This window comes from Neofelis nebulosa, chromosome 10 (assembly GCF_028018385.1).
Source record: "Neofelis nebulosa isolate mNeoNeb1 chromosome 10, mNeoNeb1.pri, whole genome shotgun sequence".
In the NCBI taxonomy this organism is placed as follows: Eukaryota; Metazoa; Chordata; class Mammalia; order Carnivora; family Felidae; genus Neofelis; species Neofelis nebulosa.
In genome coordinates, this window is record NC_080791.1 from 22,737,218 (window position 1) to 22,753,231 (window position 16,014).

At 41.9% G+C, this 16,014-nt stretch overlaps 3 protein-coding genes and 1 non-coding gene across 10 annotated transcripts in view; 3 read left to right on the forward strand and 1 right to left on the reverse strand.

The window, feature by feature from the left end:
* On the forward strand, positions 1 to 12,083 carry HYLS1 (HYLS1 centriolar and ciliogenesis associated). Of its 5 annotated transcripts, none has more exons than XM_058687234.1 (4): positions 1 to 134; positions 3,244 to 3,287; positions 8,042 to 8,160; positions 10,789 to 12,083. In XM_058687234.1, exons 3-4 carry the CDS (start codon positions 8,147 to 8,149, stop codon positions 11,711 to 11,713), a joined length of 939 nt encoding a protein of 312 aa, XP_058543217.1. In that variant the 5' UTR covers positions 1 to 134; positions 3,244 to 3,287; positions 8,042 to 8,146; the 3' UTR covers positions 11,714 to 12,083. The 5 variants fall into 5 exon arrangements, with proteins under 5 accessions (XP_058543217.1, XP_058543222.1, XP_058543218.1 ...); XM_058687239.1 differs by having other exon boundaries at positions 10,792 to 12,083; XM_058687235.1 differs by lacking the exon at positions 1 to 134 and adding an exon at positions 165 to 298.
* Positions 4,538 to 14,328, reverse strand: PUS3 (pseudouridine synthase 3). Of its 2 annotated transcripts, none has more exons than XM_058687232.1 (5): positions 14,220 to 14,328; positions 7,095 to 7,521; positions 6,417 to 6,982; positions 5,321 to 5,511; positions 4,538 to 5,179 (listed from the first exon to the last, which is right to left on the reverse strand). In XM_058687232.1, the coding sequence occupies exons 2-5, from the start codon at positions 7,467 to 7,469 to the stop codon at positions 4,869 to 4,871; spliced, it is 1,443 nt and encodes a 480-aa protein (XP_058543215.1). In that variant the 5' UTR covers positions 7,470 to 7,521; positions 14,220 to 14,328; the 3' UTR covers positions 4,538 to 4,868. The 2 variants fall into 2 exon arrangements, with proteins under 2 accessions (XP_058543215.1, XP_058543216.1); XM_058687233.1 differs by lacking the exon at positions 14,220 to 14,328 and adding an exon at positions 12,844 to 12,972.
* Positions 5,787 to 5,933, forward strand: LOC131489010 (U4 spliceosomal RNA). The gene has a single exon (XR_009250372.1). It is a non-coding gene; the product is annotated as a U4 spliceosomal RNA (small nuclear RNA).
* DDX25 (DEAD-box helicase 25) overlaps positions 14,020 to 16,014 on the forward strand; it is a 20,575-nt gene continuing 18,580 nt past the window's right edge. Inside the window, exon 1 of one of the 2 annotated variants that reach the window (XM_058687231.1) lies at positions 14,020 to 14,112. Coding sequence is in view for 1 of the 2 variants with exons in the window: in XM_058687230.1 (XP_058543213.1) it covers positions 15,541 to 15,603 (63 nt within the window). In the remaining variant the exon portion in view is untranslated. Of the gene's footprint in view, positions 14,113 to 15,478; positions 15,604 to 16,014 lie in introns of those variants that run through there. The other variant, XM_058687230.1, reaches the window with a different exon arrangement.

Genomic DNA, 16,014 nt, shown 5'->3' on the forward strand with positions numbered 1-16,014 from the left:
CCAGGCGTTAACTGCAGCTTCGAGGTTGGGTGTGCCGTGCGCCTGCGCGAGCTGCTGGACGCTAACGGAACCCTGCGGAGCTTCGCTAGGCCGGTAGCGGGAGTCGGTGCGTCGAGAGGACCTCGGCGGGGCCGGTAAGCGGGTAGAGACTGGAATAGGGGGCGCACGGGCCCACGGGGGCCGATCGCCCGCCGTACGGAGAGGTCGAGGTCTGAATAGCACGGAATGGGAGTACCCTCACTGGTGCGCCGTCTCACGTCCGACATACCTTCCAAACCCGGGTTTACTGCTTCCCAAGGTTGGTGTAAGCTGTGTCGTGCTGTGCCCTTGGCGTACCTGAGCCCCTTGAAGTCACAGTGGGCTCCCGTGGCGCGCCCGACGTCCACTGCCAGCCCGATAGCTGCCCTGGCTGGCACCTCCGTAGCCCAGAGGGCTGCAGGGGAAGGGGGTGGTGTCGCCGCGGGAGCCGGGTTCCCCGGAGGCCCGCCAGCATCCGAGGCGACGACCGCGCCCCAGGCCAGGTGGGCACCAGGTGGCCTTTGTTGTTGTGCAGCGACCAGTCTTCCCAGCCGGTAGTTGCGCCCTTTGTGAACTTCTGGGTGTAACCGTGCGAGCAGCTCTCTCGCTAATGAGTTAGGATAGGGTGGAAAAACGAACCCTGTAGCCCTACCCCAGATGAAAATAAACCTTTTTTCTGATTGTAAACTTATACCGTCCCGTTGATTTTAGAAATAAATCCAAGAAGAACGAACGTATAAAGGAAAAAAGGAAGAAAATTCTAGATATTCCACTGGGCCACAGATAACCATCAAAAAACCCCACTTCATATTTGGGTTCCCTTCAGATATATGCGTTTTGAGTATATATACCTAATTATACTCATAAAATATATTTGGTTTTATGTAATTGTTTTAAATATGATAAAGCATAGCCATTTAAAAAGCAGATTATGCCTTAGTAATATTTTAGGAGCATGTGACTGTCAAATATAGATAAAGGATTATCATTTTTAATGGATGCATGGTACTTCTTACAATGGCACTACTGTACAACATATTATTTAACCAGTCCCCTCACGATGGACACTTGTTTTTCCAGTTTCTTCATCATAAAATAGCATGGTGGTGGTTACATGTATGTATACATGTTTGCATTCTTGTTCAATTTATCTCCTTAGAATAATTCTTGGAAGTGGATCATGGCTTAGACATTGTGGTGCAGTTTAAATTGTGATTCATAATGCCAAGCTGCCCTCTAGAAAAATTTATATCCCCCCATCTACATACACACAGTGTGTAGGGTGCTTATTTCTCCACACTCTGACTGACACTGGGTATGAGAAAATCTTACCAATCTGAAAAGACATCTTAATGTCTTTATTTCTGTTATTAATGAGATTAAACATTTTCTGTGTGTATTAGTCATTATTTCTTTGGGAAATTTTCTGTCTTTCCTTTATTCTGGTCCCCTATTCTGGTGCATTTACCTTTTACTAGCTTTCTAAGAGGAATTTGAATTAGTGACTTTGAAACCTGTTGCACATATTTTCCCCAGTTGTCCCTTGGATTATGGTTGACTTTTGCTGGGTGTTTTGTTTTCTCTTGTTTTGCTCCAATGTTGTGGTTCTTTAAGCTGCTTGCTTTGTTCCAAAGTTGTGGTTCTTTCAGCTACTTGCTTACTTCTCCCCAGAGGTAGAGAAATTTGTTGTAACTCTACAGTAGCCTCCCTGTAATGGTTAGAATCTAACTAGTATCCCAGTTTAAAATCCTCCCCTTTCACCCTTGAAATCTTTGCACTTGGAACTACTAAACCTGGGATACCAAGTTGCTTAGGATTTTTGAAGAGAAGGCACTACTGGGTATTTTGGTCAATATTATCAGTATCTACAAAATATAAGCTGCTCTAGCTTCTATGTGACAGGTTCCTCCTAAGTAAAGGGAAAGGATTATCAGGTCTTTATTAAAAAGAAAGAATTTACAGTTACCTATGAGCTTTACTACAGTTTATGTTTTACTATTTGCAAACACCCTTCTTCATACACTGAAGAAAAAGGAGTGTGCCATAATTTAAATGCAAACAAAATAACATGTTAATCACTGTATAGTATAGTAGATATGACATTAAAAAAAATCTCTTTGGGCTTTAGTATTGGAGATCCCCCTAGCCCAGAGTCCTATTCCATTTCTGTCCCTGCTTTATTCTGTTTTATCTTTTTAGTAGGTAGTTTTGTATTGCATGAACATTGAAATAAATGGTGTAATACCTCTCACAAAGCACCATTTTATTTGTATACATACCATATATGTGTATGTTACATATAATACATATTATGTGTTGTATGTTCATATATAATGTATATAATCTCATTTAATTCCATTTTTCCAATGAAGAAAATAAGATCTAAGGCCTACTTCTGACTCCATACCGTGAGTCAGAAACTGAAATTTATGATAAATATTACCTCAGATAACTTAAGTCATTTTACAAAGTTACATTTTAGGATGCATCATTGCTTCATCTGTGATGATTGTCCTGAGTGTATCTATGATAACTACCAAAAAAAATAATGTCACTAGGGGCGCCTGGATGGCTCAGTCGGTTAAGCGTCCGACTTCAGCTCAGGTCATGATCTCACGGTCCGTGAGTTCAAGCCCCGCGTCGGGCTCCGTGCTGACAGTGCAGAGCCTGGAGCCTGTTTCAGATTGTGTCTCCCTCTCTCTCTGACCCTCCCCCACTCATGCTCTGTCTCTCTCTGTCTCAAAAATAAATAAACGTTAAAAAAAATTTTTTTTTAAATGTCACTAAATGCTTATTCTTCTAGATTTGATAGTATAGTTTAATTAACCTTGAAAGAATTTTAAGATCTAAGACCCTAATCCTCTAACTCCTTTGCTTCTAAGGAATCTTCCAAGCATGGCGTTTTAGTGTTTTTTGTCCCATGTATCGTTTCTTTAAAGTTGAATTTTTAGGGGCGCCTGGGTGGCGCAGTCGGTTAAGCGTCCGACTTCAGCCAGGTCACGATCTCGCGGTCCGTGAGTTCGAGCCCCGTGTCAGGCTCTGGGTTGATAGCTCAGAGCCTGGAGCCTGTTTCCGATTCTGTGTCTCCCTCTCTCTCTGCCCCTTCCCCGTTCATGCTCTGTCTCTCTCTGTCCCAAAAATAAATTAAAAACGTTGAAAAAAAAATTAAAAAAAAAAAAAAGTTGAATTTTTAAAATAGTGATTTCTTAAACTCTTCTTTTCCAGGTTTTTCTCGAAAACTAATGGCAGTGGAGGTACATTGAAATAAGGTAGGAAATTGAAAAAAATAAAATGCTTTGGTTTGTCCTTCCATGTTTAAGTGAGGATATTCTACTATACTCAATGATTACATTAAAAACAAAAGGATCCTGACATCAAAATTAAAGAGGAAGGCTATCTATATATCTCTATCTAGATAGATATATTTTTTTTAGCAGGGGTCGGTCAGAGAGGGAGAGGGAGAATCCAAAGCAGGCTCCATGCTGTCAGTGCAGAGTGGAGATGTGGGGCTCAAACTGCTGAACCATGAGGTCATGACTTGAGCTAAAACCCAGAGTTGGAGGCTTAAGTGACTGAGTCACCCAGGCGCCCCAAGAATGTTTGCAACTTATGTAAAAGGTGGTGAAGAAGATGATGACTATGCAACTGAGACCATTTGTGGCTCACACAGCACTAGACTGATAAGCTTTCTAAGAGATGCTGTGCTTTATTGAGTTAGGCCATTTTCAGGTAGTATTGTGCCTGGTATAAACCAATGTATCAAATATTTAACGGACTAAATTTCTTACTTTTAATTTCTCTTTTAAAAAATAAGACACTCAGGCAAATTCTCTTTATGATAGTTCAGAGGAGTAGTGAATATTTCATTTGCTTTTTTCTTTTAATTTTTTTAATGTTTGTTTATTTTTGAGAGAGAGAGACAGAGAGCATGAGTGGGGGAAGGGCAGAGAGAGAGATACAGAATCCGAAGCTGCCTCCAGGCTCTGAGCTGTCAGTACACAGCCTGATACAGGGCTCAAATTCACAAGAGTACAAGATCATGACCTGAGTCAAAGTTGGATGCTTAACCAACTGAGCCACCCAGGCGCTCCATTCATTTCCTTTTTTTTTTTTTAACGTTTATTCATTTTTGAGACAGAGACAGAGCATGAATGGGGGAAGGTCAGAGAGAGAGGGAGACACAGAATCTGAAACAGGCTCCAGGCTCTGAGCTGTCAGCACAGAGCCCGACGCGGGGCTCGAACTCATGGACCGCGAGATCATGACCTGAGCCAAAGTCGGGCGCTTAACCGACTGAGCCACCCAGGCGCCCCCATTTGCTTTTTAAAAAGACAAAAATAACAGGGGTGCCTGGGTAGCTCAGTCAGTTGCGCATCCTACTCTTGATTTTGGCTCAGGTATGATCCCAGGGTCGTAAGATCAAGCCTCGCTTTGGGCCCAGTGCTGAGCGTGGAGCCTGCTTAAGATTCTCTCTCCTCTCTCTCTCTCTCAAAATTAAATAAACAAACAGCATAACAAGTTAGACACTTGTAGGATCAGGCTTTAATGAATTTGAGGCACAGGTTTCCACATGTATGTAAACCCCATTTCACAATTGCTTTTTGCTTCTTCCATCTCTTAATCCTTTTGGACAGGAATGAGAATGTTTGAATTCTCTTACTCAAGTAGAAGCTTCCTTCACAGGGCTTAATGTTCTTTTGGTTTGGGGTTTTTTGGGGGGGTTTTCTTGTTTTATTTTTTCAAAGAGCTGATAATCTGAATTTTTAGGACTTCTTGTAGTACATATTTTCTTGTATTTCTTTCTCTCCACCTACCACTAGCTGCTTGTTGCCTCCTAGATTCTCTTATGGTTAACTGATGCTTTTAATTTCTGTATCAACACAGACTCTCTTTGTTGGTTTCTCCAAAAGAGTATTTTCTTCCTCCATTATATCACGACAGTCCCTTTTGGCTTTTGTTTCTTCCTCAAGGAATGAATGTGGGTGCTCGATACGTCCCCTACGTACAAAATGCTGGATCCGGGATTCTAATCCTTGGCATTTAGGACGATCCATTAGTGGTTTATATGTGCGCATTTTCACTCCTTCTACAAAGGCACTGGTCTGCTTTATGACAGAGGGCTTAACATTTCTCCATTCTATCATTCCATCCATCTCTGGTCCTATAATACATACAGTCATATGTTACATGGATACTTTACCACAGTAGAATCACCTCCAAACTTTACATAAATCTGCTCCCATAACCCCACATAACTTTGGTTCTGGTAAATAATCGTCTCTTAGGATTTCCCCTGTCATACCTGTCCCACAGGGTACTGCAACACAGTCCAGTCCTTGTAGCATGCTATACAACATGTGAGTTTTCACAGCATGATTAGCCCATAGTTGTTGTAGGTGGGTAACATTGAACTCCTGAACCTCTCGGTCAAAAATCCACTTGATATTTTCAAACTTACAGTCATACAAGACTAGAGGAAATTCTACAGCCATACTAGAGGGAAAAAGAGACAAGAAACAGTATGAAAATACACAGCAGCCGTCCAACAGTTTTTCAAATACAAGTGGTGGGGGGAGGTAGATGGATTAAAAGGAGGGGAAAATCTTTGTCAGTACTGAGTAACAGATAAGAAAGCAAAAAACACCATCCCTAACCTTGAACAACTTTATATTTGAAAGACAAAAACAAAAACACAGCACAACAAACCATGAATCAACTGGTTAGGCCTCAACCATAATGCTATAACATTATTTTTTACATTTTTCCCCAACTTGTTGATTTTGCAGTATCGTAGCCAGTGAGGTTTATCCAAGGTGTGATTATTGCTAATTGAAAACATTTTTATGAACTTGTTAATTTTGCATAGTATGAAGTAAAAAACTAGATTTCACTGCTTTAGAAATGAATTGTTAGTCTGTCTGGCCTCGGCCTAGTCTCAAAAGTCTAAATATTCTTCCTACCTTTCTTGCCATTTCAGACACTGAAAATAAGGAAAAACTCAAAAGTACAGTAGTATGACTGCCCAATAATATAAAGCAAGGAAGATTTATATGAATAGTTTGAATGCTCACTTTTAAACTTCACCAGAACCTAATAATAATACCCTTAAAATAAATTCAGGGGAAAAAACATTTAGGAATGAATGTTATTTTATTTAAGGGGACTGGTCCAAATACCTATTCCTTACTAATGGGATAGAACAAGAGAAGAAAAAGATAGCCCTCCTGCATATTCATGACATTCTCCAAGTTAGATTCAAAGCTTCAAGAAGACAAAATAAGTGACCTAGTTAATTAGACAGTTGTTGGGAGAAGATATGTTAACCTTTAATTATTTAAAATATTTAATATATTTAAAAATATTCTAACAGCAACAATTGTCTTTTGTTTTTAACGTACCTGTACTGAGGTTTCTGGGGATTTTTCTCTATGTTCAGCAGCTCATCAATAATTTCTGGCTTCTCCATTCCTTGGCCAATCAGAAAAAGGATAGCCATCATACAGCGGACTTGATGATAAAGGAATGCCTGGCCAATCACTTCAAACTGACATAACTGGAAAGGTTCTTGCCATCTCTCCTTATCCAGGCTCTGGCCCACTAGCTGTACTTGAGCAGACAGAATAGTCCTCTGAAAATTGATCACTCCGTTGGCTACATCCATTTTACATAAGTTCCTAAAATCATGTGTGCCAACATACTTCTGAGCTGCATCGTTCATGGCCACAATGTCTAAATCAGCACGAGGGAAAAAATAGCGGTAAGTCCGCTCAAGACAGCTGAACCTAGCACTGAAGCTAGGTTCCACAGGGGCCCAGGCCAGTACACGGATGTCTGGAGGGAGTACCCGATTGAGAATGTGAGTATAGCGGATCTCTTTAGCAGCATCACTGACTTCATCTTTTAAATTACAATCCTCTGAAGCCCTGTCCTTTGGAAAGTGAGAACGAAGGTCAAGAGAAATCACCTATGGAATTAAAGGAAGATGGTTGTTTTAAAGACACAATCTGAATCCTTAGTATGTGCACCTAGAATACATGGGGATCACTTGCCTTAAGAAACAGTATAGTGGCCCTTACCTGTCCAAAGGCACTGACTCCTTTGTCTGTTCGCCCACAGCGGTGATAGTTGGATGTCTGTCTGCTTTCTACTAGTCGAGTCTTGGTTAGAGCCTCAAACAGTTTCTCTTCAATTGTATTGTTTGTGTTTTCCTGACTGGCAAAGCCTTGGTATCCCCAGCCCAAATAGGCTATCTTTAGAGCTACATGTCTTCGACCATGAGCACTGAAATCAAATGCACGCTTAGCTTTTCCAGCTCCTAGAGAATTTTCTCTCACGGTTGAGTCTTTGTTGTTGGCCTGTTCGTTTTTAAGTCTCTGTACCTCCTGCTCCAGTTCCTGTACTCTTTTTAGGAGTTTGACAGTTTGGGTTTTGTCTATGTCACTTTCAGCCATGATAAAAGACAACCAACCCCAGGAATAAAGAAATCGTATAGGTCCACTCTACCTGAAAAAAGAATAAAAGGATACAACAGTTTCAATGCGGATTACTTTGGTGATGTCCATATCATTCCATCATCTGCAAATAGTACCTAAGATTTAATTTAATGCCTAAAGGATATATTTTGCTTCTGCCCAGGGAGACAAGCATTAGCTTAATTGTTCTGGGTTGATCATCCATAGATACTGTTCTTTTCTATCCTGTCTGGCCAGTTCACAGGGGAAAAGGAAAGGAGCATCAAGAAATGGCATTGTTAAAGTTTAGTCAGAATTTAGGGAAAATATTTGTAGATCCCATTTCTCTCTGCTTCATTAGCTGTGATTTTTTTGATGATGATCATGTTTTTGATATTCTTTCCTTAAAACATTTCCTTTTGACTTCTCATTACACTTGTCTAATCTTTCTAATCTTAAAATCTGTTCATGTGGAATATATAGGTCTACTCCGTTTCCACTGCTTTCCAGTATTTCATATAAAACGAGTGGCTTGTATATTTTGTCCTCTAACACTCAGTTCTGTCTTAAAGGTGGTACGGCAGAAGCTAGCCTGACTGACGAAACTTGTCAATGATTGTACTTCATATTGCAAGGAGAGCCTGAAGTCAAGGGTTTCCCACTCTTAAGTGGTTTTGATGGCAGAGAGAAGGTAGTTAAGCATCATGATCTTTTTTTAAGTTGAATTTCTGTTCTATACCTCTAGCTATTGAATTGTCAATCTGGAAAATGTAATTAACATGTTGAAATTCCTGACATATTTCAAAATCCTAGCGTTGAATATACTACATCCTTAAAATTGGGACAGTGCTAGACAGTCTATGACTGGTGGTCACTTTATATGGATTGTCACCAAATGTGTTCTAAGGCTATGTTATCTGGGTACCTCATTTAGTTTCTGGCCTTTGAGAGTTTCTGTATCTATGATATGTTAAAAGTTTAAATACAAAAAAAATGAAACTATAACAAATACTAGAAGAAAACTTTTCTTTTATAGTCTTGGAATGTGAAAGGCGTTTCTATGTAAGATACTATAGAAGCTCAGAAAATATATACATCTGTTTTAACTTAAGGATCAATAAGAGAAAGTCCAACAACCAGAGAGATAAATGGGAAAGGAAAAGCATTTCATACAAAAAGAGAAAAACAGCTGATAAAAGTGTATGAAAAGTTGTTCAGTTCTACTCAATGTAAATACCATTTACAGGAGAACTATTTTTCATCCAGCTGACTGCAGAGGAGGTTTGACAGTACACCACTTTGGAGAGGGAATGGAGAAGCAAGCTCTGGAAGATGCTGTCAGTACAGCCTCTTCACAGGGCAGTTGACAACACCCATCAAATTGAGCACACACATATCTTTTGACCCACCTACTCCATTTCTAGAAATTTTACATACACGTGGGCTTGCACAAGTATTTAAAAACTTGAAAGATACTTGGAACATTCGTTTTTAACAAGACTGTAACCTAAATTAAATCAGGGGCTGAAACGAATAAATTAGGGCACATCCATATGTCAGAATTCTGTACAACTTTAAACAAAATGAAGTCCATGTGTGCTGATCTCGCTGGATCACCAAGACCATCTTTAAGATTCAGGGGAGTTGCGGGATGCCTGGGTAGCTCAGCTGGTTAAGCGTCTGACTTTGGCTCAGGTCATGATCTCATGATTCTTGGGTTCAAGCCCCGCATCAGGCTCTGTGCTGACAGCTCAGAGCCTGGAGCCTGCTTCGGATTCTGTGTCCTCCCTCTCTCTTTGCACCTCCCCCCTCATGCTCTGTCTCATTCTGTCTCAAAAATAAATAAATGTTAAAAAAAAAAAAAAAAAGAGATTCAGAAGAGTTGTATAATATGCTCCTTTATGGTATAAAAATGTACATATGAATATGGAAGATTACTAGAGAAAGTGTAAGAAACTACCTTTTGAGAGTGAGACTTGGTGGGGGAAGTGGGGAATCCTTATTTAAAATGACCATGTGCAGTACAGCATAGGAAATCTAGTCATTATTGTATATATAGTATTGTAATAACATGTCATGGTGACAGATAGTAGCTATACTTGTAGTGAGCTTACCATAACCTATAAACTTGTCAAATGTACAACTGAAGCTAATGAATATTGTATGCCAACTATATTTTAATTAAAAAAAATTCCCATGTGCATGTACTAGTTTTTCAATTTAATTTAAAAAGAAAAATTGTAGGGCATAAAAGTCCTTATTAAAAAGAAAGAAAGAAAGAAAAATTGTAGGGATACAGGAAATAGTGTGGGCAGTAGCTACCTATCCTAGATCCAGTCCAAAAACTAGCATTGGGCATTTGGCTGGTTGATTGGGGTTTAAAAGTTCAGTGACAGGGTACTGAGATGAACAGATTTAGCTTGGCAACTAATGACACATTAAAATCACTCTCATCGGTAAAAGCAAGGACTAAAGCCAGACTGCCTGAGTTAGACTTCCAACTCCATCACTTACAAGCTGTGTAACCTTGGACTAGTTCTTTATGCCTCATGTTATTCATCTGTGGAAAACCGGTAATAAGAGTACCAGTTAGCTCACAGGATTCCATGAATTAATAAATGTTAAGCACATAGAACAATGCTAGCTACCAGTTAGCTCACAGGATTCCATGAATTAATAAATGTTAAGCACATAGAACAATGCTAGCTACACAAAGTGCTCCTCAGTGTAAGTTGCATAATATATGTTAAGCATTATGTCTCACGCTCTTTTTCTGCCTCACCTGTACTGTCCTAGGAGCTACTACAGGTAGCAGAACTACCAGGCATTAGAAAGTGGGAGCAAACAAGAGAGTGGAAATGAAAGCAGCTGGTAGATTTTCTGGAGCTGAGTTAATGCCCCTCCAAACCGCTACCATGCTACCCTGTTCTAAAATCTGTATTTTGGGGCGCCTGGGTGGCGCAGTCGGTTAAGCGTCCGACTTCAGCCAGGTCACGATCTCGCGGTCTGTGAGTTCGAGCCCCGCGTCAGGCTCTGGGCTGATGGCTCGGAGCCTGGAGCCTGTTTCCGATTCTGTGTCTCCCTCTCTCTCTGCCCCTCCCCCGTTCATGCTCTGTCTCTCTCTGTCCCAAAAATAAATTAAAAACGTTGGAAAAAAAAAAAAAATTTAAAATCTGTATTTTATTATAGAACTATTACATTTATGATTGCCTTAGCCATTCTTTCTCCATTTGACTACAATAAAATAATACACAAGAAGGGAATGAACAGTTAATGAGCTGGGAATTATCAGAAAACTGATCAGTATTTTTTCTTCCAGAAGGTCCTACAGTGGAGGGGAAGCAATGGAGGAACTCATGGGACCCAGTGGACAAAAATGGGCCAATATGGATCCAGAAGAAAGAATGTTGGCAGCCACTACAGCTTTTACCCATATCTGTGCAAGGCAGGGTGAGGGAGATGTCAGGAGAGATGCCCAGTCTATGCAATATGATCCCTACAGTAAAGCTTCAATAATTCCAGGAAAGCAGCCTCTCCCTGTGCAACTGCAGTACCCACACGTAGAAAGTAATGCCACTTCAGAAACAGTCTCAGAGGCCTCTCAAAGACTCCGAAAGCCAGTGATGAAGAGAAAGGTGTTGCGGAAGAAGCCAGGAGGGGAAGTCTTAGTGACAGATGAGTCAATTATCAGTGAATCGGAGTCTGGTACAGAAAGTGATATGGATCTCTGGGACTTAAGACAAAAGCTGATGAGTCTGCAGTTCCAGGAAGACAGGGAATCTCCAGCTGACATTTCACAAAAATTTAATTTACCACATGAATACCAAGGAATTTCTCAAGATGAGCTCATTTGCTATCTACGAAGAGAAGGAATGGCCCCTCCAGCTTATGAACAAGACCTGATTGTTGCCAGTCGACCAAAGTCCTTTATTCTCCCAAGGCTGGACCAGTTGAGCCGAAACCGGGGCAAGGTAGACCGCGTAGCCCGATACTTTGAGTACAAACGAGACTGGGACTCAATAAGGTTACCGGGTGAAGATCATAGAAAGGAATTACGCTGGGGTGTCCGAGAACAGATGCTTTCTCGAACAGAACCCCAGTCCAAGCCTCAGCACATATATGTTCCAAACAATTACCTAGTGCCAACTGAGAAGAAAAGATCTGCCCTTCGCTGGGGTGTTCGTTGTGACCTCGCAAATGGTGTCATGCCCAGGAAGCTTCCCTTCCCTCTTTTTCCTTCTTAAGTGTTTTTTTAACCTCTTTTATGGGATTGTTTGGGGGTAACCTGGTTCTTTCTCTCTTTCCTTTTATTTAAGTAGAAACAACTAACTTAAAAGCCCATGGAACATTATAGAGACTTCACCTACCATTGGTCTTTCCTAAGTCTGTATCTCATTGGTATTAAACACTACTTCACTTCCAAATGACCACTCTCAAATCCGGTAATTGCAAGACAAATGCCAGAGAAAGAAAAACAGACCTGGTCTTTCACTTTGTCAGATAGCACTATTTGTTTTCTATACTGTTTTTAACCTTTGGCCAATGTGTGAGTTGCTGTCTTTAAAGTTGCTGGGTGTTAAGCTTACTCATTAAAGAATTTTGGGATTTTGTGAACTTGATCTTTTTTTTACTTACTACTACTTCCTAAGTAAGATGATCTCAAAACTGGGTTATGATTCTCCTTCCAATCATTACTTCCCATCATACTCTCACCACTTAAATAATGAGCACCAGAGGAAAGGAACAAAAAACTGTCATTTACGCACACAGTCCTTAAAGGAAGGAAGGAAAGTAGCAACACAGATAATCCTCCATCACTAAAGGAACATAGTAAATCCAGAAAACTTAAGTGATCTTTTTAAAACTAGTGTTTATTTTTGAGAGAGTGTGTGCAAGCATGTGCGCATGAGTGGGGGAGGGGCAGAGAGAGAAAGAGGGAGACACAGAATCTGAAGCAGGTTCCAGGCTCTGAACTGTCAGCACAGAGCCCGGCGTGGGGCTTGAACTCACAAACTGTAAGATCATGACTTGAGCTAAAGTCGGACCCTTAACCGACTGAGCCACCCAAGAGCCCCAAGTGATTTTCAATAGATGCTCAGTAACAGTACTACATGACATACAGGATTCTAACCCAAGTTTAATTCCAGAATTACTTCAATAATACATTGCCCTCCAATTGTCACTTCTAGAATACCATGCTTTTTATAATTTGCCACTGAGATTTTCTTGGAAATTATGCTTGTTGCTTGAAGGCTATTCCCACTATTAAACAGAACTTCTTCGCTACGAATACTATCTGTAACTAGATGCAGACACAAATATCCAAGTGAATCTGGCCTATTTGGGTACAGACCAAAATGCTAATTCTGTTCACCTTAAATTGGTTCTATTCTTGATGCCTCTAATCCAACGAGGAACATCTAGAATCTGGAGACTGTCATTTGTAGCATTTGAAATCATCAGAGGGACAGCAGAAACAGTTTGCTTGTTCAAGGGAAAACAGCTGTGCAACATAAAAATGAACAGCTTTGACCATTATTATCTGCTAAAATATACTTGCTCCATAATGTTTGGGCCACATTCATCCAGTTCCACTGGAAGGCATTTATCAGGGAAAGAAATAATCAGTGACTCAAAGATAGATGTGGGATATGCTCACTGTAAAGTAAAAACTGCAAACTATCCAACAGTGAAATGATTAGGAATATTGTCCACTGAAAATAATGGGAAGCTATTGACAAAGTGCAAACTAAGTGAAACCAGTTGTAAACTATACAGTATGATCACAGTCATCTACACATACAAAGCACAAGGAAAAATCAAAACCTTACTGGGTAATGAGATTAAAGGTAGTTTTTATACCTCTTTAAAAACTTTGAAAGCCACATGGCGTTTTTATATGCAAATTACACCAATGACTTCTCTTTATATTATCTCAACGCCCACTATCAACACATAGTTTTTAGTTACCTAGTTTAACCCTTTAACCAGAGAACTAGTCCAAAGGGCTTCAGCAGGTAGTAAGATTTGTGGCAAAAAGACTTGGGTCCAAGACTCCTGACAATGTGCATTGCTTCCTCCAGCACACTACAGCACACCCAACGACTGGAAGGGGGCTGCCACATTACCGCAACGAGGGAATCGTGTGTGCGCCGACCATCGACTGTAAATATAATCAGCTATCGCTAGAGTTTCAGTACGTTTTTTGAAGTTGAAAAGTTTCAAATCTCAAAATATTAGTAACCAATAGGGTAGTAGAAAGCGTTCTCCGTGACAAACTTTATTTTAAACCAACGAGGGAAGGAGGAATAGCCGAAGGATCAGGAGACACGCACTATGATCACTAACAGTGAAAAGCAATCGCGTGGAAAGCAATCTCCTGAACAATTTTTTAAAAAGTCGCCACGCCTCCCTCCCCACATACTATTGGAATCCTGACCTCTATTAGTATTTAGTTTTGTGACCAAACAATTCTGAGGCAGCAGAGACTTAACTCCACAGTCCAAGGGCCCTCTAAGTAAACCGAATTACAAGAAGTTCCCACTGCTGCGACTTTCTGCCAGGAGCATCAAGAAGCACCAGATACAAAAACAGGGTCCTAAGCGAGATCCCATATTCACCCACCAGCGCTTTCAAGAATAAGGTATGTAAAAGGGGGAGTGGAAAAGAGAAACATCCAGCTGTCTATACATTTAGCGTTTCTCTTCGGAGAACCCAGAAGATAATTCATCCCCAAATCCCCTTACTTACCTTCCGGTTGTCGACCACGCAGCTTTTCGCGAGACAGGAAGCTGTCACTTTGCGTCTTCTGCGCGCGCGCCCAGGGTCTCATGGGAGATGTAGTCCACCCTTGTGGGAAATGTAGTTCCAAGAGAGACGCCAAAATCTGCCTTATATTTTCTAGTCTGACCACCATTTCCCCTCCGACAAAGCAGAATCTGGGACCTATGCTAACACAAGAATAAAATATAGGATAAATCTAGTCCTATAAAATAACGGAAAAGCAGTTTTTCAAGTCTCTGCTATCTGTATACGAAAACTAACATTAAAGAACCTGGTCCGATTTTATATCTACTTAAATGAGTAAAAAGTTACCATTGTAAGACAAAAACATTTGCTATTATAATCCACATGTAAAGGCTGAAAAGGAATTTGATAACCTCAAAACAAACGATTGAGGTGCCCGAGAGTGACCGAACAGAGCTGGGGAGTCGTGCTTCAGCACCACGGAGAGATCATAACTAGGTTTTTGGTTTGTGAGTTTCTGCAGAGACGCTGATCCAAATCTAAAGATTCCAGTTAGAAAACTGATAATGCAGATGCGGATGAGAGGTGGAGGTTTTACCGCAAGGAAAACAGTTTTCTCAGGATTGTTTTAGCAAAGGGCACATATCAGGATTAAAATTAAAACAAGCCGGTATGTGGAAACATCACAGGTATTTGAACAGGGGCAGAAGTTTAGAAATTGGGTAACTTCACTCCCCCTTCTCATCTTTCGCATTTGAATTAATTTGTCAAATGAAACTCATTCATTCTGACCCTTTACTATCCCATGCAATTCTCTGGCCTTTCTGACATCTTTAAATGCAGAAGCGGATATTTGGGAGGAAACGTGGGCACGAGTGCTTGAAACCGGGAGTGGGTGAGCTGAATTGTCTGTAGTGAGTGGTGCTTAAAGAAGGTAGAACTCGCGAATCAGTGCGAAAATTGGGGCGGCTTAGAGTCTCAAGCTTTTGTTGGGTTAGCAGAAGTTAGGGGAACACGAATGTTCACGACAATAGCGCCCCGTCGCCCGTTTCTAACACCTGGCACGGATGGGGTTGCTGGTGGAATAGAAACCTGCCCCAGGATCACACTTCTCGGGCTCCTGCGGCCACAACTCCCCCTGCCCCCGCCCCCCCCCCCCCCCCCGCACCTCCCTGGAGTCGTGCGCCTGCGCGCCGCGCGGCGGATGCTCGCGGGCGCGTAAGCCCGCCCCCAGGGGAAGCCCATTGGCCGCTGGCTGGGGCCGGGCACTGCCTCGTGCCACGGGAGGGCGCACGTGCTGGGGGCGGGAGCTGCGATCTCGGCTATGGCGTCGTTACTTTGGGGAGGCGACGCCGGGGCGGCGGAGAGCGAGCGGCTGAACAGTCATGTAACCGCCGCTGAGGCGGGGAGGGGAAGTGGGCGGGAGCCAGTACCTCACTCTGAGAGGGAAATCTGCTGGGGGGGATGTGGCGGGGGCGGGGGGGTGAGGGGAAGCCTCGCTAGCGTGTGGCGTGGGGTGTCAAATGGTGGAGGGGTGATGTGGTAAGGATTTGGGGGAGGGCCAGAGGAAGGAGACCCCGAGAGACGCAAGACCTTTGGTTTGAAGGGCAGAACGAAGACCCCTAGAAGTCCTGGGAGAGAAAGCAGCTGATAGTCCCAACTAGACCTCGGAGTTTTTTGTTCTCCCAATTTGACCATTTGGCCTCGGCTAGCTTCCATCTTACCGACCACCGCGTTTTGCTATCTACCATTCCTTGCTGGTTCTGTGACACCGCCCTTCCCCCCTCCCCACCCACCC